This window comes from Ascaphus truei, chromosome 20 (assembly GCF_040206685.1).
Source record: "Ascaphus truei isolate aAscTru1 chromosome 20, aAscTru1.hap1, whole genome shotgun sequence".
Taxonomy (NCBI): Eukaryota; Metazoa; Chordata; class Amphibia; order Anura; family Ascaphidae; genus Ascaphus; species Ascaphus truei.
Window position 1 is genome coordinate 17073839 of NC_134502.1, and position 27494 is coordinate 17101332.

Genomic DNA, 27494 nt, shown 5'->3' on the forward strand with positions numbered 1-27494 from the left:
ACTAATCCCAGTGCCCTACCTGCAAACACACAGTATCCTGTACTAATCCCAGTGCCCTGCCTGCAAACACACAGTATCCTGTACTAATCCCAGTGCCCGGCCTGCACACACAGTATCCTGTACTAATCCCAGTGCCCTACCTGCACACACAGTATCCTGTACTAATCCCAGTGCCCTGCCTGCACAAACAGTATCCTGTACTAATCCCAGTGCCCGGCCTGCACACACAGTATCCTGTACTAATCCCTGTGCCCTACCTGCAAACACACAGTATCCTGTACTAATCCCAGTGCCCGGCCTGCACACACAGTATCCTGTACTAATCCCAGTGCCCTACCTGCACACACACAGTATCCTGTACTAATCCCAGTGCCCTGCCTGCACACACACAGTATCCTGTACTAATCCCAGTGCCCTACCTGCACACACACAGCATCCTGTACTAATCCCAGTACCCTGCCTGCACACACAGCATCCTGTACTAATCCCAGTGCCCTACCTGCACACAGCATCCTGTACTAATCCCAGTGCCCTACCTGCACACAGTATCCTGTACTAATCCCAGTGCCCTGCCTGCAAACACACAGTATCCTGTACTAATCCCAGTGCCCTACCTGCACACACACAGTATCCTGTACTAATCCCAGTGCCCTACCTGCACACACAGCATCCTGTACTAATGCCAGTACCCTGCGTGCACACACAGTATCCTGTACTAATCCCAGTGCCCTACCTGCACACACAGTATCCTGTACTAATCCCAGTGCCCTACCTGCAAACACACAGTATCTTGTACTAATCCCAGTGCCCTACCTGCACACACACAGTATCCTGTACTAATCCCAGTGCCCTACCTGCACACACAGCATCCTGTACTAATGCCAGTACCCTGCCTGCACACACAGTATCCTGTACTAATCCCAGTGCCCTACCTGCAAACACACAGTATCTTGTACTAATCCCAGTGCCCTACCTGAACACACACAGTATCCTGTACTAATCCCAGTGCCCTACCTGCACACACAGTATCCTGTACTAATCCCAGTGCCCTACCTGCAAACACACAGCATCCTGTACTAATCCCAGTGCCCTACCTGCACACACAGCATCCTGTACTAATCCCAGTGCCCTACCTGCACACACAGTATCCTGTACTAATCCCAGTGCCCTGCCTGCACACACACAGTATCCTGTACTAATCCCAGTGCCCTACCTGCACACACACAGTATCTTGTACTAATCCCAGTGCCCTACCTGCACACACAGTATCCTGTACTAATCCCAGTGCCCTGCCTGCACACACACAGTATCCTGTACTAATCCCAGTGCCCTACCTGCACACACACAGTATCTTGTACTAATCCCAGTGCCCTACCTGCACACACAGTATCCTGTACTAATCCCAGTGCCCTACCTGCAAACACACAGTATCCTGTACTAATCCCAGTGCCCTGCCTGCACACACAGTATCCTGTACTAATCCCAGTGCCCGGCCTGCACACACAGTATCCTGTACTAATCCCAGTGCCCTACCTGCAAACACACAGTATCCTGTACTAATCCCAGTGCCCTGCCTGCACACACAGTATCCTGTACTAATCCCAGTGCCCTGCCTGCACACACAGTATCCTGTACTAATCCCAGTGCCCTGCCTGCACACACAGTATCCTGTACTAATCCCAGTACCCTGCCTGCACACACAGTATCCTGTACTAATCCCAGTGCCCTGCCTGCACACACAGCATCCTGTACTAATCCCAGTGCCCGGCCTGCACACACACAGTATCCTGTACTAATCCCAGTGCCCTACCTGCAAACACACAGCATCCTGTACTAATCCCAGTGCCCGGCCTGCACACACAGTATCCTGTACTAATCCCAGTGCCCTACCTGCAAACACACAGTATCCTGTACTAATCCCAGTGCCCTACCTGCACACACACAGTATCCTGTACTAATCCCAGTGCCCTGCCTGCACACACAGTATCCTGTACTAATCCCAGTGCCCTGCCTGCACACACAGCATCCTGTACTAATCCCAGTGCCCTGCCTGCACACACAGTATCCTGTACTAATCCCAGTGCCCTACCTGCACACACAGTATCCTGTACTAATCCCAGTACCCTGCCTGCACACACACAGCATCCTGTACTAATCCCAGTGCCCTGCCTGCACACACAGTATCCTGTACTAATCCCAGTGCCCTACCTGCACACACAGCATCCTGTACTAATCCCAGTGCCCTGCCTGCAAACACAGTATCCTGTACTAATCCCAGTGCCCGGCCTGCACACACAGTATCCTGTACTAATCCCAGTGCCCTACCTGCAAACACACAGTATCCTGTACTAATCCCAGTGCCCTACCTGCACACACAGTATCCTGTACTAATCCCAGTGCCCTGCCTGCACACACAGTATCCTGTACTAATCCCAGTGCCCTACCTGCACACACACAGTATCCTGTACTAATCCCAGTGCCCTACCTGCAAACACACAGTATCCTGTACTAATCCCAGTGCCCTACCTGCACAAACAGTATCCTGTACTAATCCCAGTGCCCTACCTGCACAAACAGTATCCTGTACTAATCCCAGTGCCCGGCCTGCACACACAGTATCCTGTACTAATCCCAGTGCACTACCTGCACACACACAGTATCTTGTACTAATCCCAATGCCCTACATGCACACACAGCATCCTGTACTAATCCCAGTGCCCTGCCTGCACACACAGTATCCTGTACTAATCCCAGTGCCCTACCTGCACACACAGTATCCTGTACTAATCCCAGTGCCCTACCTGCACACACAGCATCCTGTACTAATCCCAGTGCCCTACCTGCAAACACACAGTATCCTGTACTAATCCCAGTGCCCTGCCTGCAAACACACAGTATCCTGTACTAATCCCAGTGCCCTACCTGCACACACAGCATCCTGTACTAATCCCAGTGCCCTGCCTGCACACACAGCCTCCTGTACTAATCCCAATGCCCTACCTGCACAAACAGTATCCTGTACTAATCCCAGTGCCCTGCCTGCACACACAGTATCCTGTACTAATCCCAGTGCCCGGCCTGCACACACAGTATCCTGTACTAATCCCAGTGCCCTACCTGCACACACACAGTATCCTGTACTAATCCCAGTGCCCTACCTGCACACACACAGTATCCTGTACTAATCCCAGTGCCCTGCCTGCACACACAGCATCCTGTACTAATCCCAGTTCCCGGCCTGCACACACACAGTATCCTGTACTAATCCCAGTGCCCTACCTGCAAACACACAGTATCCTGTACTAATCCCAGTGCCCTACCTGCACACACAGTATCCTGTACTAATCCCAGTGCCCTACCTGCAAACACACAGTATCCTGTACTAATCCCAGTGCCCTACCTGCACACACAGCATCCTGTACTAATCCCAGTACCCTGCCTGCAAACACACAGTATCCTGTACTAATCCCAGTGCCCTACCTGCAAACACACAGTATCTTGTACTAATCCCAGTGCCCTACCTGCACACACACAGTATCCTGTACTAATCCCAGTGCCCTACCTGCACACACACAGTATCCTGTACTAATCCCAGTGCCCTACCTGCAAACACACAGTATCTTGTACTAATCCCAGTGCCCTGCCTGCACACACAGTATCCTGTACTAATCCCAGTGCCCTGCCTGCACACACAGTATCCTGTACTAATCCCAGTGCCCTACCTGCACACACACAGTATCCTGTACTAATCCCAGTGCCCTGCCTGCACACACAGTATCCTGTACTAATCCCAGTGCCCTGCCTGCACACACAGTATCCTGTACTAATCCCAGTGCCCTACCTGCACACACACAGTATCCTGTACTAATCCCAGTGCCCTACCTGCAAACAAACAGTATCCTGTACTAATCCCAGTGCCCTACCTGCAAACACACAGCATCCTGTACTAATCCCAGTGCCCGGCCTGCACACAGTATCCTGTACTAATCCCAGTGCCCGGCCTGCACACACAGTATCCTGTACTAATCCCAGTGCACTACCTGCAAACACACAGTATCCTGTACTAATCCCAGTGCCCTACCTGCAAACACACAGCATCCTGTACTAATCCCAGTGCACTACCTGCAAACACACAGTATCTTGTACTAATCCCAGTGCCCTACCTGCACACACACAGTATCCTGTACTAATCCCAGTGCCCTACCTGCACACACACAGTATCCTGTACTAATCCCAGTGCCCTACCTGCAAACACACAGTATCTTGTACTAATCCCAGTGCCCTACCTGCACACACACAGTATCTTGTACTAATCCCAGTGCCCTGCCTGCACACACAGCATCCTGTACTAATCCCAGTGCCCTACCTGCACACACACAGTATCCTGTACTAATCCCAGTGCCCTGCCTGCACACACAGCATCCTGTACTAATCCCAGTGCCCTACCTGCACACACACAGTATCCTGTACTAATCCCAGTGCCCTACCTGCACACACAGTATCCTGTACTAATCCCAGTGCACTACCTGCAAACACACAGTATCTTGTACTAATCCCAGTGCCCTACCTGAACACACACAGTATCCTGTACTAATCCCAGTGCCCTACCTGCACACACACAGTATCCTGTACTAATCCCAGTGCCCGGCCTGCACACACAGTATCCTGTACTAATCCCAGTACCCTGCCTGCACACACAGTATCTTGTACTAATCCCAGTGCCCTACCTGAACACACACAGTATCCTGTACTAATCCCAGTGCCCTACCTGCAAACACACAGTATCTTGTACTAATCCCAGTGCCCTACCTGAACACACACAGTATCCTGTACTAATCCCAGTGCCCTACCTGCACACACACAGTATCTTGTACTAATCCCAGTGCCCTACCTGCACACACAGTATCCTGTACTAATCCCAGTGCCCTACCTGCAAACACACAGCATCCTGTACTAATCCCAGTACCCTGCCTTCACATACAGCATCCTGTACTAATCCCAGTGCCCGGCCTGCACACACAGTATCCTGTACTAATCCCAGTGCCCTGCCTGCACACACACAGTATCCTGTACTAATCCCAGTGCCCTACCTGCAAACACACAGTATCTTGTACTAATCCCAGTGCCCTACCTGCACACACAGTATCCTGTACTAATCCCAGTGCCCTACCTGCACACACAGTATCCTGTACTAATCCCAGTGCCCTGCCTGCACACACAGTATCCTGTACTAATCCCAGTGCCCTACCTGCACACACAGTATCCTGTACTAATCCCAGTGCCCTACCTGCACACACACAGTATCCTGTACTAATCCCAGTGCCCTACCTGCACACACAGTATCCTGTACTAATCCCAGTGCCCTACCTGCACACACAGTATCCTGTACTAATCCCAGTGCCCTGCCTGCACACACACAGTATCCTGTACTAATCCCAGTGCCCTGCCTGCACACACAGCATCCTGTACTAATCCCAGTGCCCTACCTGCACACACACAGTATCTTGTACTAATCCCAGTGCCCGGCCTGCACACACAGTATCCTGTACTAATCCCAGTGCCCTACCTGCAAACACACAGCATCCTGTACTAATCCCAGTACCCTGCCTTCACATACAGCATCCTGTACTAATCCCAGTGCCCGGCCTGCACACACAGTATCCTGTACTAATCCCAGTGCCCGGCCTGCACACACACAGTATCCTGTACTAATCACAGTGCCCTGCCTGCACACACAGTATCCTGTACTAATCCCAGTACCCTGCCTGCACACACAGTATCCTGTACTAATCCCAGTGCCCTACCTGCACACACACAGTATCCTGTACTAATCCCAGTGCCCTACCTGCACACACACAGTATCCTGTACTAATCACAGTGCCCTGCCTGCACACACAGTATCCTGTACTAATCCCAGTACCCTGCCTGCACACACAGTATCCTGTACTAATCCCAGTGCCCGGCCTGCACACACAGTATCCTGTACTAATCCCAGTGCCCTACCTGCAAACACACAGTATCCTGTACTAATCCCAGTGCCCTGCCTGCACACACAGCATCCTGTACTAATCCCAGTGCCCTGCCTGCACACACAGTATCCTGTACTAATCCCAGTGCCCTGCCTGCACACACAGTATCCTGTACTAATCCCAGTACCCTGCCTGCACACACAGTATCCTGTACTAATCCCAGTGCCCTGCCTGCACACACAGTATCCTGTACTAATCCCAGTGCCCGGCCTGCACACACACAGTATCCTGTACTAATCCCAGTGCCCTACCTGCAAACACACAGCATCCTGTACTAATCCCAGTGCCCGGCCTGCACACACAGTATCCTGTACTAATCCCAGTGCCCTACCTGCACACACACAGTATCCTGTACTAATCCCAGTGCCCGGCCTGCACACACAGTATCCTGTACTAATCCCAGTGCCCTACCTGCAAACACACAGTATCCTGTACTAATCCCAGTGCCCTACCTGCACACACACAGTATCCTGTACTAATCCCAGTGCCCTACCTGCACACACACAGTATCCTGTACTAATCCCAGTGCCCTGCCTGCACACACAGCATCCTGTACTAATCCCAGTGCCCTACCTGCAAACACACAGTATCCTGTACTAATCCCAGTGCCCTGCCTGCACACACAGTATCCTGTACTAATCCCAGTGCCCTGCCTGCACACACAGCATCCTGTACTAATCCCAGTGCCCTGCCTGCACACACAGTATCCTGTACTAATCCCAGTGCCCTGCCTGCACACACAGTATCCTGTACTAATCCCAGTGCCCGGCCTGCACACACAGTATCCTGTACTAATCCCAGTGCCCGGCCTGCACACACAGTATCCTGTACTAATCCCAGTGCCCTACCTGCAAACACACAGTATCCTGTACTAATCCCAGTGCCCGGCCTGCACACACACAGTATCCTGTACTAATCCCAGTGCCCTACCTGCAAACACACAGTATCCTGTACTAATCCCAGTGCCCGGCCTGCACACACACAGTATCCTGTACTAATCCCAGTGCCCTACCTGCAAACACACAGTATCCTGTACTAATCCCAGTGCCCGGCCTGCACACACAGTATCCTGTACTAATCCCAGTGCCCTACCTGCAAACACACAGTATCCTGTACTAATCCCAGTGCCCTGCCTGCACACACAGTATCCTGTACTAATCCCAGTGCCCTACCTGCACACACAGTATCCTGTACTAATCCCAGTGCCCGGCCTGCACACACAGTATCCTGTACTAATCCCAGTGCCCTGCCTGCACACACAGTATCCTGTACTAATCCCAGTGCCCTACCTGCAAACACACAGTATCCTGTACTAATCCCAGTGCCCTGCCTGCAAACACAGTATCCTGTACTAATCCCAGTGCCCTGCCTGCACACACAGTATCCTGTACTAATCCCAGTGCCCTGCCTGCACACACAGTATCCTGTACTAATCCCAGTGCCCTACCTGCACACACAGTATCCTGTACTAATCCCAGTGCCCTGCCTGCACACACAGTATCCTGTACTAATCCCAGTGCCCTACCTGCAAACACACAGTATCCTGTACTAATCCCAGTGCCCTACCTGCAAACACACAGTATCCTGTACTAATCCCAGTGCCCTGCCTGCACACACAGTATCCTGTACTAATCCCAGTGCCCTGCCTGCACACACAGTATCCTGTACTAATCCCAGTACCCTGCCTGCACACACAGTATCCTGTTCTAATCCCAGTGCCCTGCCTGCACACACGGTATCCTGTACTAATCCCAGTGCCCGGCCTGCACACACACAGTATCCTGTACTAATCCCAGTGCCCTACCTGCAAACACACAGCATCCTGTACTAATCCCAGTGCCCGGCCTGCACACACAGTATCCTGTACTAATCCCAGTGCCCTACCTGCAAACACACAGTATCCTGTACTAATCCCAGTGCCCTGCCTGCACACACAGTATCCTGTACTAATCCCAGTGCCCTACCTGCACACACAGTATCCTGTACTAATCCCAGTGCCCTACCTGCACACACAGTATCCTGTACTAATCCCAGTGCCCGGCCTGCACACACAGTATCCTGTACTAATCCCAGTGCCCTGCCTGCACACACAGTATCCTGTACTAATCCCAGTGCCCTACCTGCACAAACAGTATCCTGTACTAATCCCAGTGCCCGGCCTGCACACACAGTATCCTGTACTAATCCCAGTGCCCTACCTGCACACACACAGTATCCTGTACTAATCCCAGTGCCCTGCCTGCACACACAGTATCCTGTACTAATCCCAGTGCCCTACCTGCACACACACAGTATCCTGTACTAATCCCAGTGCCCTGCCTGCACACACAGCATCCTGTACTAATCCCAGTGCCCTACCTGCACACACACAGTATCCTGTACTAATCCCAGTGCCCTACCTGCAAACAAACAGTATCCTGTACTAATCCCAGTGCCCTGCCTGCACACACAGCATCCTGTACTAATCCCAGTGCCCTACCTGCAAACACAGTATCCTGTACTAATCCCAGTGCCCTACCTGCAAACAAACAGTATCCTGTACTAATCCCAGTGCCCTGCCTGCACACACAGCATCCTGTACTAATCCCAGTGCCCTACCTGCAAACACAGTATCCTGTACTAATCCCAGTGCCCTGCCTGCACACACACAGTATCCTGTACTAATCCCAGTGCCCTACCTGCAAACACACAGTATCCTGTACTAATCCCAGTACCCTGCCTGCACACACAGTATCCTGTACTAATCACAGTGCCCTGCCTGCACACACAGTATCCTGTACTAATCCCAGTGCCCTACCTGCACACACAGTATCCTGTACTAATCCCAGTGCCCTGCCTGCACACACAGCATCCTGTACTAATCCCAGTGCCCTGCCTGCACACACAGTATCCTGTACTAATCCCAGTGCCCTGCCTGCACACACAGTATCCTGTACTAATCCCAGTGCCCTACCTGCAAACACACAGTATCCTGTACTAATCCCAGTGCCCTGCCTGCACACACAGTATCCTGTACTAATCCCAGTGCCCTACCTGCACACACAGTATCCTGTACTAATCCCAGTGCCCTACCTGCAAACACACAGTATCCTGTACTAATCCCAGTGCCCTGCCTGCACACACAGTATCCTGTACTAATCCCAGTACCCTGCCTGCACACACAGTATCCTGTACTAATCCCAGTGCCCTGCCTGCACACACAGTATCCTGTACTAATCCCAGTGCCCGGCCTGCACACACAGTATCCTGTACTAATCCCAGTGCCCTGCCTGCACACACAGTATCCTGTACTAATCCCAGTACCCTGCCTGCACACACAGTATCCTGTACTAATCCCAGTGCCCTGCCTGCACACACAGTATCCTGTACTAATCCCAGTGCCCGGCCTGCACACACACAGTATCCTGTACTAATCCCAGTGCCCTGCCTGCACACACAGTATCCTGTACTAATCCCAGTGCCCTGCCTGCACACACAGTATCCTGTACTAATCCCAGTGCCCTACCTGCACACACACAGTATCCTGTACTAATCCCAGTGCCCGGCCTGCACACACAGTATCCTGTACTAATCCCAGTACCCTGCCTGCACACACAGTATCCTGTACTAATCCCAGTGCCCTGCCTGCACACACAGTATCCTGTACTAATCCCAGTGCCCTACCTGCAAACACACAGTATCCTGTACTAATCCCAGTGCCCTACCTGCAAACACACAGCATCCTGTACTAATCCCAGTGCCCGGCCTGCACACACAGTATCCTGTACTAATCTCAGTGCCCTACCTGCAAACACACAGTATCCTGTACTAATCCCAGTGCCCGGCCTGCACACACAGTATCCTGTACTAATCCCAGTGCCCTACCTGCACACACACAGTATCCTGTACTAATCCCAGTGCCCTGCCTGCACACACACAGTATCCTGTACTAATCCCAGTGCCCGGCCTGCACACACAGTATCCTGTACTAATCCCAGTGCCCTACCTGCAAACACACAGTATCTTGTACTAATCCCAGTGCCCTACCTGCACACACACAGTATCCTGTACTAATCCCAGTGCCCTACCTGCACACACAGTATCCTGTACTAATCCCAGTGCCCTACCTGCACACACAGTATCCTGTACTAATCCCAGTGCCCTGCCTGCACACACACAGTATCCTGTACTAATCCCAGTGCCCTGCCTGCACACACAGTATCCTGTACTAATCCCAGTGCCCGGCCTGCACACACAGTATCCTGTACTAATCCCAGTGCCCTACCTGCAAACACATAGTATCCTGTACTAATCCCAGTGCCCGGCCTGCACACACAGTATCCTGTACTAATCCCAGTGCCCTGCCTGCACACACAGCATCCTGTACTAATCCCAGTGCCCTGCCTGCACACACAGTATCCTGTACTAATCCCAGTGCCCTACCTGCAAACACACAGTATCCTGTACTAATCCCAGTGCCCTACCTGCACACACAGTATCCTGTACTAATCCCAGTGCCCGGCCTGCACACACACAGTATCCTGTACTAATCCCAGTACCCTGCCTGCACACACAGTATCCTGTACTAATCCCAGTGCCCTACCTGCAAACACACAGTATCCTGTACTAATCCCAGTGCCCTGCCTGCACACACAGTATCCTGTACTAATCCCAGTGCCCTACCTGCACACACAGTATCCTGTACTAATCCCAGTGCCCGGCCTGCACACACACAGTATCCTGTACTAATCCCAGTACCCTGCCTGCACACACAGTATCCTGTACTAATCCCAGTGCCCTGCCTGCACACACAGTATCCTGTACTAATCCCAGTACCCTGCCTGCACACACAGTATCCTGTACTAATCCCAGTGCCCTGCCTGCACACACAGTATCCTGTACTAATCCCAGTGCCCGGCCTGCACACACACAGTATCCTGTACTAATCCCAGTGCCCTACCTGCAAACACACAGCATCCTGTACTAATCCCAGTGCCCTACCTGCACACACAGTATCCTGTACTAATCCCAGTACCCTGCCTGCACACACAGTATCCTGTACTAATCCCAGTGCCCTGCCTGCACACACAGTATCTTGTACTAATCCCAGTGCCCTACCTGCACACACAGCATCCTGTACTAATCCCAGTGCCCGGCCTGCACACACACAGTATCCTGTACTAATCCCAGTGCCCTACCTGCAAACACACAGTATCTTGTACTAATCCCAGTGCCCTACCTGCACACACACAGTATCCTGTACTAATCCCAGTGCCCTACCTGCACACACAGCATCCTGTACTAATCCCAGTGCCCGGCCTGCACACACACAGTATCCTGTACTAATCCCAGTGCCCTACCTGCACACACAGTATCCTGTACTAATCCCAGTGCCCTGCCTGCACACACAGTATCCTGTACTAATCCCAGTGCCCTACCTGCAAACACACAGTATCCTGTACTAATCCCAGTGCCCTGCCTGCAAACACACAGTATCCTGTACTAATCCCAGTGCCCTACCTGCACACACAGTATCCTGTACTAATCCCAGTGCCCGGCCTGCACACACACAGTATCCTGTACTAATCCCAGTGCCCTACCTGCACACACAGTATCCTGTACTAATCCCAGTGCCCTGCCTGCACACACAGCATCCTGTACTAATCCCAGTGCCCTGCCTGCACACACAGTATCCTGTACTAATCCCAGTGCCCTACCTGCAAACACACAGTATCCTGTACTAATCCCAGTGCCCTACCTGCACACACAGTATCCTGTACTAATCCCAGTGCCCGGCCTGCACACACACAGTATCCTGTACTAATCCCAGTACCCTGCCTGCACACACAGTATCCTGTACTAATCCCAGTGCCCTACCTGCAAACACACAGTATCCTGTACTAATCCCAGTGCCCTGCCTGCACACACAGTATCCTGTACTAATCCCAGTGCCCTACCTGCACACACAGTATCCTGTACTAATCCCAGTACCCTGCCTGCACACACAGTATCCTGTACTAATCCCAGTGCCCTGCCTGCACACACAGTATCCTGTACTAATCCCAGTGCCCGGCCTGCACACACACAGTATCCTGTACTAATCCCAGTGCCCTACCTGCAAACACACAGCATCCTGTACTAATCCCAGTGCCCTACCTGCACACACAGTATCCTGTACTAATCCCAGTACCCTGCCTGCACACACAGTATCCTGTACTAATCCCAGTGCCCTGCCTGCACACACAGTATCTTGTACTAATCCCAGTGCCCTACCTGCACACACAGCATCCTGTACTAATCCCAGTGCCCGGCCTGCACACACACAGTATCCTGTACTAATCCCAGTGCCCTACCTGCAAACACACAGTATCTTGTACTAATCCCAGTGCCCTACCTGCACACACACAGTATCCTGTACTAATCCCAGTGCCCTACCTGCACACACAGCATCCTGTACTAATCCCAGTGCCCGGCCTGCACACACACAGTATCCTGTACTAATCCCAGTGCCCTACCTGCACACACAGTATCCTGTACTAATCCCAGTGCCCTGCCTGCACACACAGTATCCTGTACTAATCCCAGTGCCCTACCTGCAAACACACAGTATCCTGTACTAATCCCAGTGCCCGGCCTGCACACACAGTATCCTGTACTAATCCCAGTGCCCTGCCTGCACACACACAGTATCCTGTACTAATCCCAGTGCCCTACCTGCAAACACATAGTATCCTGTACTAATCCCAGTGCCCGGCCTGCACACACAGTATCCTGTACTAATCCCAGTGCCCTGCCTGCAAACACACAGTATCCTGTACTAATCCCAGTGCCCTACCTGCAAACACACAGTATCCTGTACTAATCCCAGTGCCCTACCTGCAAACACATAGTATCCTGTACTAATCCCAGTGCACTACCTGCAAACACACAGTATCTTGTACTAATCCCAGTGCCCTACCTGCACACACACAGTATCCTGTACTAATCCCAGTGCCCTGCCTGCACACACAGTATCCTGTACTAATCCCAGTGCCCTGCCTGCACACACAGTATCCTGTACTAATCCCAGTGCCCTGCCTGCAAACACACAGTATCCTGTACTAATCCCAGTGCCCTACCTGCACACACACAGTATCCTGTACTAATCCCAGTGCCCTACCTGCAAACACACAGTATCTTGTACTAATCCCAGTGCCCTACCTGCACACACACAGTATCCTGTACTAATCCCAGTGCCCTACCTGCACACACAGTATCCTGTACTAATCCCAGTGCACTACCTGCACACACACAGTATCCTGTACTAATCCCAGTGCCCTGCCTGCACACACAGTATCCTGTACTAATCCCAGTGCCCTGCCTGCACACACAGTATCCTGTACTAATCCCAGTGCCCTGCCTGCACACACAGTATCCTGTACTAATCCCAGTGCCCTGCCTGCACACACAGTATCCTGTACTAATCCCAGTGCCCTGCCTGCACACACAGTATCCTGTACTAATCCCAGTGCCCTGCCTGCACACACAGTATCCTGTACTAATCCCAGTGCCCGGCCTGCACACACAGTATCCTGTACTAATCCCAGTGCCCTGCCTGCACACACAGTATCCTGTACTAATCCCAGTGCCCTACCTGCAAACACACAGTATCTTGTACTAATCCCAGTGCCCTACCTGCACACACACAGTATCCTGTACTAATCCCAGTGCCCTACCTGCACACACAGCATCCTGTACTAATCCCAGTGCCCTACCTGCAAACACACAGTATCCTGTACTAATCCCAGTGCCCTACCTGCACACACAGTATCCTGTACTAATCCCAGTGCCCTACCTGCACACAAACAGTATCCTGTACTAATCCCAGTGCCCTACCTGCACACACAGTATCCTGTACTAATCCCAGTGCCCTACCTGCACACACACAGTATCCTGTACTAATCCCAGTGCCCTGCCTGCACACACACAGTATCCTGTACTAATCCCAGTGCCCTACCTGCACACACAGCATCCTGTACTAATCCCAGTGCCCTACCTGCACACACACAGTATCCTGTACTAATCCCAGTGCCCTACCTGCACACACAGCATCCTGTACTAATCCCAGTGCCCTACCTGCACACACACAGTATCCTGTACTAATGCCAGTACCCTGCGTGCACACACAGCATCCTGTACTAATCCCAGTGCCCTGCCTGCACACACAGTATCCTGTACTAATCCCAGTGCCCTGCCTGCACACACAGTATCCTGTACTAATCCCAGTGCCCTGCCTGCACACACAGTATCCTGTACTAATCCCAGTGCCCTACCTGCAAACACAGCATCCTGTACTAATCCCAGTGCCCTACCTGCACACACACAGTATCCTGTACTAATCCCAGTGCCCTACCTGCAAACACACAGTATCCTGTACTAATCCCAGTGCCCTGCCTGCACACACAGCATCCTGTACTAATCCCAGTGCCCGGCCTGCACACACAGTATCCTGTACTAATCCCAGTGCCCTGCCTGCACACACAGTATCCTGTACTAATCCCAGTGCCCTGCCTGCACACACAGCATCCTGTACTAATCCCAGTGCCCTACCTGCACACACAGTATCCTGTACTAATCCCAGTGCCCTACCTGCACACACAGTATCCTGTACTAATCCCAGTGCCCTACCGGCAAACAAACAGTATCCTGTACTAATCCCAGTGCCCTGCCTGCACACACAGTATCCTGTACTAATCCCAGTGCCCTGCCTGCACACACAGTATCCTGTACTAATCCCAGTGCCCTACCTGCACACACAGTATCCTGTACTAATCCCAGTGCCCTACCTGCACACACAGTATCCTGTACTAATCCCAGTGCCCTACCTGCACACACAGTATCCTGTACTAATCCCAGTGCCCTGCCTGCACACACAGTATCCTGTACTAATCCCAGTGCCCTGCCTGCACACACAGTATCCTGTACTAATCCCAGTGCCCGGCCTGCACACACAGTATCCTGTACTAATCCCAGTGCCCTACCTGCACATACACAGTATCCTGTACTAATCCCAGTGCCCTACCTGCACACACACAGTATCCTGTACTAATCCCAGTGCCCTACCTGCACACACAGTATCCTGTACTAATCCCAGTGCCCTACCTGCACACACAGTATCCTGTACTAATCCCAGTGCCCTGCCTGCACACACAGTATCCTGTACTAATCCCAGTGCCCTGCCTGCACACACAGTATCCTGTACTAATCCCAGTGCCCGGCCTGCACACACAGTATCCTGTACTAATCCCAGTGCCCTACCTGCAAACACACAGTATCCTGTACTAATCCCAGTGCCCTACCTGCACACACAGTATCCTGTACTAATCCCAGTGCCCTGCCTGCACACACAGTATCCTGTACTAATCCCAGTGCCCTGCCTGCACACACAGTATCCTGTACTAATCCCAGTGCCCGGCCTGCACACACAGTATCCTGTACTAATCCCAGTGCCCTACCTGCACATACACAGTATCCTGTACTAATCCCAGTGCCCTACCTGCACACACACAGTATCCTGTACTAATCCCAGTGCCCTGCCTGCACACACAGTATCCTGTACTAATCCCAGTACCCTGCCTGCACACACAGTATCCTGTACTAATCCCAGTGCCCTACCTGCACACACACAGTATCCTGTACTAATCCCAGTGCCCTGCCTGCACACACAGTATCCTGTACTAATCCCAGTGCCCTACCTGCACACACAGTATCCTGTACTAATCCCAGTACCCTGCGTGCACACACAGTATCCTGTACTAATCCCAGTACCCTGCGTGCACACACAGTATCCTGTACTAATCCCAGTGCCCTACCTGCAAACACACAGTATCCTGTACTAATCCCAGTGCCCTACCTGCAAACACACAGCATCCTGTACTAATCCCAGTGCCCTACCGGCAAACAAACAGTATCCTGTACTAATCCCAGTGCCCTACCTGCACACACACAGTATCCTGTACTAATCCCAGTGCCCTACCTGCACACACAGTATCCTGTACTAATCCCAGTGCCCTACCTGCACACACACAGCATCCTGTACTAATCCCAGTGCCCTACCTGCACACACACAGTATCCTGTACTAATCCCAGTGCCCTGCCTTCACACACAGCATCCTGTACTAATCCCAGTGCCCTGCCTGCACACACAGTATCCTGTACTAATCCCAGTGCCCTGCCTGCACACACACAGTATCCTGTACTAATCCCAGTGCCCTACCTGCAAACACACAGTATTTTGTACTAATCCCAGTGCCCGGCCTGCACACACAGTATCCTGTACTAATCCCAGTGCCCTGCCTGCACACACAGTATCCTGTACTAATCCCAGTGCCCTACCTGCACACACACAGTATCCTGTACTAATCCCAGTGCCCTGCCTGCACACACAGTATCTTGTACTAATCCCAGTGCCCTGCCTGCAAACACACAGTATCCTGTACTAATCCCAGTGCCCTACCTGCACAAACAGTATCCTGTACTAATCCCAGTGCCCTGCCTGCACACACGGTATCCTGTACTAATCCCAGTGCCCTGCCTGCACACACAGTATCCTGTACTAATCCCAGTGCCCTACCTGCACAAACAGTATCCTGTACTAATCCCAGTGCCCTGCCTGCACACACAGTACCCTGTACTAATCCCAGTGCCCTGCCTGCACACACAGAATCCTGTACTAATCCCAGTGCCCTGCCTGCACACACAGAATCCTGTACTAATCCCAGTGCCCTACCTGCACACACACAGTGTCCTGTACTAATCCCAGTGCCCTGCCTGCACACACAGTATCCTGTACTAATCCCAGTGCCCTGCCTGCACACACAGTACCCTGTACTAATCCCAGTGCCCTGCCTGCACACACAGAATCCTGTACTAATCCCAGTGCCCTGCCTGCACACACAGAATCCTGTACTAATCCCAGTGCCCTACCTGCACACACACAGTACCCTGTACTAATCCCAGTGCCCTGCCTGCACACACAGTATCCTGTACTAATCCCAGTGCCCTGCCTGCACACACAGTATCATGTACTAATCCCAGTGCCCGGCCTGCACACACGGTATCCTGTACTAATCCCAGTACCCTGCCTGCACACACAGCATCCTGTGCTAATCCCAGTGCCCTGCCTGCACACACAGCCTCCTGTACTAATCCCAGTACCATGCCTGCACAAACAGCATCCTGTACTAATCCCAGTGCTCGGCCTGCACACACAGTATCCTGTACTAATCCCAGTACCCTGCCTGCACACACAGTATCCTGTACTAATCCCAGTGCCCTACCTGCACACACAGCATCCTGTACTAATCCCAGTGCCCTGCCTGCACACACAGTATCTTGTACTAATCCCAGTGCCCTACCTGCACACACAGCATCCTGTACTAATCCCAGTACCCTGCGTGCACACACAGCATCCTGTACTAATGCCAGTACCCTGCGTGCACACACAGTATCCTGTACTAATCCCAGTGCCCTGCCTGCACACACAGTATCCTGTACTAATCCCAGTACCCTGCGTGCACACACAGCATCCTGTACTAATGCCAGTACCCTGCGTGCACACACAGTATCCTGTACTAATCCCAGTGCCCTGCCTGCACACACAGTATCCTGTACTAATCCCAGTGCCCTGCCTGCACACACAGTATCCTGTACTAATCCCAGTGCCCTACCTGCACACACAGCATCCTGTACTAATCCCTGTGCCCTACCTGCACACACACAGTATCCTGTACTAATCCCAGTGCCCTACCTGCACACACAGCATCCTGTACTAATCCCAGTGCCCTACCTGCAAACACACAGTATCCTGTACTAATTCCAGTGCCCTGCCTGCACACACAGTATCCTGTACTAATCCCAGTGCCCTGCCTGCACACACAGTATCCTGTACTAATCCCAGTGCCCGGCCTGCACACACAGTATCCTGTACTAATCCCAGTGCCCTACCTGCACACACAGCATCCTGTACTAATCCCAGTACCCTGCCTGCACACACACAGTATCCTGTACTAATCCCAGTGCCCTACCTGCAAACACACAGTATCCTGTACTAATCCCAGTGCCCGGCCTGCACACACGGTATCCTGTACTAATCCCAGTACCCTGCCTGCACACACAGCATCCTGTGCTAATCCCAGTGCCCTGCCTGCACACACAGCCTCCTGTACTAATCCCAGTACCCTGCCTGCACACACAGCATCCTGTGCTAATCCCAGTGCCCTGCCTGCACACACAGTATCCTGTACTAATCCCAGTGCCCTGCCTGCACACACAGCATCCTGTGCTAATCCCAGTGCCCTGCCTGCACACACAGCCTCCTGTACTAATCCCAGTACCATGCCTGCACAAACAGCATCCTGTACTAATCCCAGTGCTCGGCCTGCACACACAGTATCCTGTACTAATCCCAGTACCCTGCCTGCACACACAGTATCCTGTACTAATCCCAGTGCCCTACCTGCACACACAGCATCCTGTACTAATCCCAGTGCCCTGCCTGCACACACAGTATCTTGTACTAATCCCAGTGCCCTACCTGCACACACAGCATCCTGTACTAATCCCAGTACCCTGCGTGCACACACAGCATCCTGTACTAATGCCAGTACCCTGCGTGCACACACAGTATCCTGTACTAATCCCAGTGCCCTACCTGCACACACACAGTATCCTGTACTAATCCCAGTGCCCGGCCTGCACACACAGTATCCTGTACTAATCCCAGTGCCCTGCCTGCACACACAGTATCCTGTACTAATCCCAGTACCCTGCGTGCACACACAGCATCCTGTACTAATGCCAGTACCCTGCGTGCACACACAGTATCCTGTACTAATCCCTGTGCCCTACCTGCACACACACAGTATCCTGTACTAATCCCAGTGCCCTACCTGCACACACAGCATCCTGTACTAATCCCAGTGCCCTACCTGCAAACACACAGTATCCTGTACTAATTCCAGTGCCCTACCTGCACACACACAGTATCCTGTACTAATCCCAGTGCCCGGCCTGCACACACAGTATCCTGTACTAATCCCTGTGCCCTACCTGCACACACACAGTATCCTGTACTAATCCCAGTGCCCTACCTGCACACACAGCATCCTGTACTAATCCCAGTGCCCTACCTGCAAACACACAGTATCCTGTACTAATTCCAGTGCCCTACCTGCACACACACAGTATCCTGTACTAATCCCAGTGCCCGGCCTGCACACACACAGTATCCTGTACTAATTCCAGTGCCCTGCCTGCACACACAGTATCCTGTACTAATCCCAGTGCCCGGCCTGCACACACACAGTATCCTGTACTAATCCCAGTGCCCGGCCTGCACACACAGTATCCTGTACTAATCCCAGTGCCCGGCCTGCACACACAGTATCCTGTACTAATCCCAGTGCCCTGCCTGCACACACACAGTATCCTGTACTAATCCCAGTGCCCTGCCTGCACACACAGTATCCTGTACTAATCCCAGTGCCCTGCCTGCACACACACAGTATCCTGTACTAATCCCAGTGCCCTGCCTGCACACACACAGTATCCTGTACTAATCCCAGTGCCCTACCTGCAAACACACAGTATCCTGTACTAATTCCAGTGCCCTACCTGCACACACACAGTATCCTGTACTAATCCCAGTGCCCGGCCTGCACACACAGTATCCTGTACTAATCCCAGTGCCCTACCTGCACACACACACAGTATCCTGTACTAATCCCAGTGCCCTACCTGCACACACAGTATCCTGTACTAATCCCAGTGCCCTACCTGCACACACACACAGTATCCTGTACTAATCCCAGTGCCCTACCTGCACACACAGTATCCTGTACTAATCCCAGTGCCCGGCCTGCACACACACAGTATCCTGTACTAATCCCAGTGCCCGGCCTGCACACACAGTATCCTGTACTAATCCCAGTGCCCGGCCTGCACACACAGTATCCTGTACTAATCCCAGTGCCCTGCCTGCACACACACAGTATCCTGTACTAATCCCAGTGCCCTGCCTGCACACACAGTATCCTGTACTAATCCCAGTGCCCTGCCTGCACACACACAGTATCCTGTACTAATCCCAGTGCCCTGCCTGCACACACACAGTATCCTGTACTAATCCCAGTGCCCTACCTGCAAACACACAGTATCCTGTACTAATCCCAGTGCCCTGCCTGCACACACAGTATCCTGTACTAATCCCAGTGCCCTGCCTGCACACACAGTATCCTGTACTAATCCCAGTACCCTGCCTGCACACACAGTATCCTGTACTAATCCCAGTACCCTGCCTGCACACACACAGTATCCTGTACTAATCCCAGTGCCCTACCTGCACACACAGTATCCTGTACTAATCCCAGTACCCTGCCTGCACACACAGTATCCTGTACTAATCCCAGTGCCCGGCCTGCACACACACAGTATCCTGTACTAATGCCAGTACCCTGCGTGCACACACAGTATCCTGTACTAATCCCAGTGCCCTACCTGCACACACACAGTATCCTGTACTAATCCCAGTGCCCTACCTGCACACACAGCATCCTGTACTAATCCCAGTGCCCTACCTGCAAACACACAGTATCCTGTACTAATCCCAGTGCCCTGCCTGCACACACAGTATCCTGTACTAATCCCAGTGCACTACCTGCACACACAGTATCCTGTACTAATCCCAGTGCCCTGCCTGCACACACAGTATCCTGTACTAATCCCTGTGCCCTACCTGCACACACACAGTATCCTGTACTAATCCCAGTGCACTACCTGCAAACACAGTATCCTGTACTAATCCCAGTGCCCTACCTGCACACACAGAATCCTGTACTAATCCCAGTGCCCTACCTGCACACACAGCATCCTGTACTAATCCCAGTGCCCGGCCTGCACACACAGTATCCTGTACTAGTCCCAGTGCCCTACCTGCACACACACAGTATCCTGTACTAATCCCAGTGCCCTGCCTGCACACACAGTATCCTGTACTAATCCCAGTGCCCTGCCTGCACACACAGTATCCTGTACTAATCCCAGTGCCCTACCTGCACACACACAGTATCCTGTACTAATCCCAGTGCCCTGCCTGCAAACACACAGTATCCTGTACTAATGCCAGTGCACTACCTGCACACACAGTATCCTGTACTAATCCCAGTGCCCGGCCTGCACACACACAGTATCCTGTACTAATCCCAGTGCACTACCTGCACACACAGTATCCTGTACTAATCCCAGTGCACTACCTGCACACACAGTATCCTGTACTAATCCCAGTGCACTACCTGCACACACAGCATCCTGTACTAATCCCAGTGCACTACCTGCACACACAGTATCCTGTACTAATCCCAGTGCACTACCTGCACACACAGCATCCTGTACTAATCCCAGTGCACTACCTGCACACACACAGTATCCTGTACTAATCCCAGTGCACTACCTGCACACACAGTATCCTGTACTAATCCCAGTGCCCTGCCTGCACACACAGTATCCTGTACTAATCCCAGTGCACTACCTGCACACACAGCATCCTGTACTAATCCCAGTGCACTACCTGCACACACACAGTATCCTGTACTAATCCCAGTGCACTACCTGCACACACAGTATCCTGTACTAATCCCAGTGCACTACCTGCACACACAGCATCCTGTACTAATCCCAGTGCACTACCTGCAAACACACAGTATCCTGTACTAATGCCAGTGCACTACCTGCACACACAGTATCCTGTACTAATCCCAGTGCACTACCTGCACACACAGTATCCTGTACTAATCCCAGTGCACTACCTGCACACACAGCATCCTGTACTAATCCCAGTGCACTACCTGCACACACACAGTATCCTGTACTAATCCCAGTGCACTACCTGCACACACAGTATCCTGTACTAATCCCAGTGCCCTGCCTGCACACACAGTATCCTGTACTAATCCCAGTGCCCTGCCTGCAAACACACAGTATCCTGTACTAATCCCAGTGCCCTACCTGCACACACACAGTATCCTGTACTAATCCCAGTGCCCTACCTGCACACACAGCATCCTGTACTAATCCCAGTGCCCTGCCTGCACACACAGTATCCTGTACTAATCCCAGTGCCCTGCCTGCAAACACATAGTATCCTGTACTAATCCCAGTGCCCTGCCTGCAAACACACAGTATCCTGTACTAATGCCAGTGCACTACCTGCACACACAGTATCCTGTACTAATCCCAGTGCCCGGCCTGCAAACACACAGTATCCTGTACTAATGCCAGTGCACTACCTGCACACACAGTATCCTGTACTAATCCCAGTGCCCTACCTGCACACACAGTATCCTGTACTAATCCCAGTGCACTACCTGCACACACAGTATCCTGTACTAATCCCAGTGCACTACCTGCACACACAGCATCCTGTACTAATCCCAGTGCACTACCTGCACACACAGTATCCTGTACTAATCCCAGTACCCTGCCTGCACACACAGTATCCTGTACTAATCCCAGTGCACTACCTGCACACACAGTATCCTGTACTAATCCCAGTGCCCTACCTGCAAACACACAGTATCCTGTACTAATCCCAGTGCCCTACCTGCAAACACACAGTATCCTGTACTAATCCCAGTGCACTACCTGCACACACAGTATCCTGTACTAATCCCAGTGCACTACCTGCACACACAGCATCCTGTACTAATCCCAGTGCACTACCTGCACACACAGTATCCTGTACTAATCCCAGTACCCTGCCTGCACACACAGCATCCTGTACTAATCCCAGTGCCCTACCTGCAAACACACAGTATCCTGTACTAATCCCAGTGCCCTACCTGCACACACAGTATCCTGTACTAATCCCAGTGCCCGGCCTGCACACACAGTATCCTGTACTAATCCCAGTGCCCTACCTGCACACACAGTATCCTGTACTAATCCCAGTGCCCTGCCTGCACACACAGTATCCTGTACTAATCCCAGTACCCTGCCTGCACACACAGTATCCTGTACTAATCCCAGTACCCTGCCTGCACACACACAGTATCCTGTACTAATCCCAGTGCCCTACCTGCACACACAGTATCCTGTACTAATCCCAGTACCCTGCCTGCACACACAGTATCCTGTACTAATCCCAGTGCCCGGCCTGCACACACACAGTATCCTGTACTAATGCCAGTACCCTGCGTGCACACACAGTATCCTGTACTAATCCCAGTGCCCTACCTGCACACACACAGTATCCTGTACTAATCCCAGTGCCCTACCTGCACACACAGCATCCTGTACTAATCCCAGTGCCCTACCTGCAAACACACAGTATCCTGTACTAATCCCAGTGCCCTGCCTGCACACACAGTATCCTGTACTAATCCCAGTGCACTACCTGCACACACAGTATCCTGTACTAATCCCAGTGCCCTGCCTGCACACACAGTATCCTGTACTAATCCCTGTGCCCTACCTGCACACACACAGTATCCTGTACTAATCCCAGTGCACTACCTGCAAACACAGTATCCTGTACTAATCCCAGTGCCCTACCTGCACACACAGAATCCTGTACTAATCCCAGTGCCCTACCTGCACACACAGCATCCTGTACTAATCCCAGTGCCCGGCCTGCACACACAGTATCCTGTACTAGTCCCAGTGCCCTACCTGCACACACACAGTATCCTGTACTAATCCCAGTGCCCTGCCTGCACACACAGTATCCTGTACTAATCCCAGTGCCCTACCTGCAAACACACAGCATCCTGTACTAATCCCAGTGCCCTACCTGCACACACAGCATCCTGTACTAATCCCAGTGCCCGGCCTGCACACACAGTATCCTGTACTAGTCCCAGTGCCCTACCTGCACACACACAGTATCCTGTACTAATCCCAGTGCCCGGCCTGCACACACAGTATCCTGTACTAATCCCAGTGCCCTACCTGCACACACACAGTATCCTGTACTAATCCCAGTGCCCTGCCTGCAAACACACAGTATCCTGTACTAATGCCAGTGCACTACCTGCACACACAGTATCCTGTACTAATCCCAGTGCCCGGCCTGCACACACACAGTATCCTGTACTAATCCCAGTGCACTACCTGCACACACAGTATCCTGTACTAATCCCAGTGCACTACCTGCACACACAGTATCCTGTACTAATCCCAGTGCACTACCTGCACACACAGCATCCTGTACTAATCCCAGTGCACTACCTGCACACACAGTATCCTGTACTAATCCCAGTGCACTACCTGCACACACAGCATCCTGTACTAATCCCAGTGCACTACCTGCACACACACAGTATCCTGTACTAATCCCAGTGCACTACCTGCACACACAGTATCCTGTACTAATCCCAGTGCCCTGCCTGCACACACAGTATCCTGTACTAATCCCAGTGCACTACCTGCACACACAGCATCCTGTACTAATCCCAGTGCACTACCTGCACACACACAGTATCCTGTACTAATCCCAGTGCACTACCTGCACACACAGTATCCTGTACTAATCCCAGTGCCCGGCCTGCACACACAGTATCCTGTACTAATCCCAGTGCCCTACCTGCACACACAGTATCCTGTACTAATCCCAGTGCACTACCTGCACACACAGCATCCTGTACTAATCCCAGTGCACTACCTGCAAACACACAGTATCCTGTACTAATGCCAGTGCACTACCTGCACACACAGTATCCTGTACTAATCCCAGTGCACTACCTGCACACACAGTATCCTGTACTAATCCCAGTGCACTACCTGCACACACAGCATCCTGTACTAATCCCAGTGCACTACCTGCACACACACAGTATCCTGTACTAATCCCAGTGCACTACCTGCACACACAGTATCCTGTACTAATCCCAGTGCCCTGCCTGCACACACAGTATCCTGTACTAATCCCAGTGCCCTGCCTGCAAACACACAGTATCCTGTACTAATCCCAGTGCCCTACCTGCACACACACAGTATCCTGTACTAATCCCAGTGCCCTACCTGCACACACAGCATCCTGTACTAATCCCAGTGCCCTGCCTGCACACACAGTATCCTGTACTAATCCCAGTGCCCTGCCTGCAAACACATAGTATCCTGTACTAATCCCAGTGCCCTGCCTGCAAACACACAGTATCCTGTACTAATGCCAGTGCACTACCTGCACACACAGTATCCTGTACTAATCCCAGTGCCCGGCCTGCAAACACACAGTATCCTGTACTAATGCCAGTGCACTACCTGCACACACAGTATCCTGTACTAATCCCAGTGCCCTACCTGCACACACAGTATCCTGTACTAATCCCAGTGCACTACCTGCACACACAGTATCCTGTACTAATCCCAGTGCACTACCTGCACACACAGCATCCTGTACTAATCCCAGTGCACTACCTGCACACACAGTATCCTGTACTAATCCCAGTACCCTGCCTGCACACACAGTATCCTGTACTAATCCCAGTGCACTACCTGCACACACAGTATCCTGTACTAATCCCAGTGCCCTACCTGCAAACACACAGTATCCTGTACTAATCCCAGTGCCCTACCTGCAAACACACAGTATCCTGTACTAATCCCAGTGCACTACCTGCACACACAGTATCCTGTACTAATCCCAGTGCACTACCTGCACACACAGCATCCTGTACTAATCCCAGTGCACTACCTGCACACACAGTATCCTGTACTAATCCCAGTACCCTGCCTGCACACACAGCATCCTGTACTAATCCCAGTGCACTACCTGCACACACAGTATCCTGTACTAATCCCAGTGCCCTACCTGCAAACACACAGTATCCTGTACTAATCCCAGTGCCCTACCTGCACACACAGTATCCTGTACTAATCCCAGTGCCCGGCCTGCACACACAGTATCCTGTACTAATCCCAGTGCCCGGCCTGCACACACAGTATCCTGTACTAATCCCAGTGCCCTGCCTGCACACACAGTATCCTGTACTAATCCCAGTGCCCTACCTGCACACACAGTATCCTGTACTAATCCCAGTGCCCTACCTGCACACACACAGTATCCTGTACTAATCCCAGTGCCCTACCTGCACACACACAGTATCCTGTACTAATCCCAGTGCCCTACCTGCACACACAGTATCCTGTACTAATCCCAGTGCCCGGCCTGCACACACACAGTATCTTGTACTAATCCCAGTGCCCTACCTGCACACACAGCATCCTGTACTAATCCCAGTGCACTACCTGCACACACAGTATCCTGTACTAATCCCAGTGCCCTACCTGCACACACAGTATCCTGTACTAATCCCAGTGCCCTGCCTGCACACACAGTATCCTGTACTAATCCCAGTGCCCGGCCTGCACACACAGTATCCTGTACTAATCCCAGTGCCCTACCTGCACACACAGTATCCTGTACTAATCCCAGTGCCCTGCCTGCACACACAGTATCCTGTACTAATCCCAGTGCCCTGCCTGCACACACAGTATCCTGTACTAATCCCAGTGCCCTACCTGCAAACACACAGTATCCTGTACTAATCCCAGTGCCCTACCTGCACACACAGCATCCTGTACTAATCCCAGTGCCCTACCTGCACACACACAGTATCCTGTACTAATCCCAGTGCCCTACCTGCAAACACACAGTATCCTGTACTAATCCCAGTGCTCTGCCTGCACACACAGCATCCTGTACTAATCCCAGTACCCTGCCTGCACACACACAGCATCCTGTACTAATCCCAGTACCCTGCCTGCACACACAGCATCCTGTACTAATCCCAGTGCCCGGCCTGCACACACAGTATCCTGTACTAATCCCAGTGTCCTACCTGCACACACAGCATCCTGTACTAATCCCAGTGCCCTACCTGCACACAGCATCCTGTGCTAATCCCAGTGCCCTGCCTGCACACACAGCATCCTGTACTAATGCCAGATCGCTCTTTGGACATAGTATCCTGTACTAACCACCGCTCAACCTCTGCCCACACGCCCCGTGCTAATCCAAACCCTGTGCACACACGTACCTGTTGTCCCCAGCCCCGTGCAGAGAGAGACCAGGAGCAGGAATTGCATCCTCTGTGCACTCCGCACACGGCTGGACTGACGCTGGACACCTCTAGAAAGGAAACACAAGCTCTTCTGGACTATACACTCACTGTGTGACACGTCCAGGGCAGGAAGGCGGATACCGAGCCTGGCACCTCTAGGACAGGTTGGCGGATACAGAGCCTGGCACCTCTAGGACAGGATGGGGGATACAGTGCCTGGCACCTCTAGGACAGGATGGGGGATACCGAGCCTGGCACCTCTAGGACAGGTTGGCGGATACAGAGCCTGGCACCTCTAGGACAGGATGGGGGATACAGTGCCTGGCACCTCTAGGACAGGATGGGGGATACAGTGCCTGGCACCTCTAGGTCAGGAAGAGAGATACAGAGC

General features: G+C 52.2%; 1 protein-coding gene across 1 annotated transcript in view; it reads right to left on the reverse strand.

The window, feature by feature from the left end:
* TGFBR3L (transforming growth factor beta receptor 3 like) overlaps positions 1-27268 on the reverse strand; it is a 64125-nt gene extending 36857 nt beyond the window's left edge. Inside the window, exon 1 of the mRNA XM_075578179.1 lies at positions 27080-27268. Within this exon, the coding sequence (XP_075434294.1) occupies positions 27080-27128 (49 nt within the window). The 5' untranslated portion in view covers positions 27129-27268. The remainder of the gene's footprint in view (positions 1-27079) is intronic.
* Between the last annotated feature and the right edge of the window lie 226 nt (positions 27269-27494).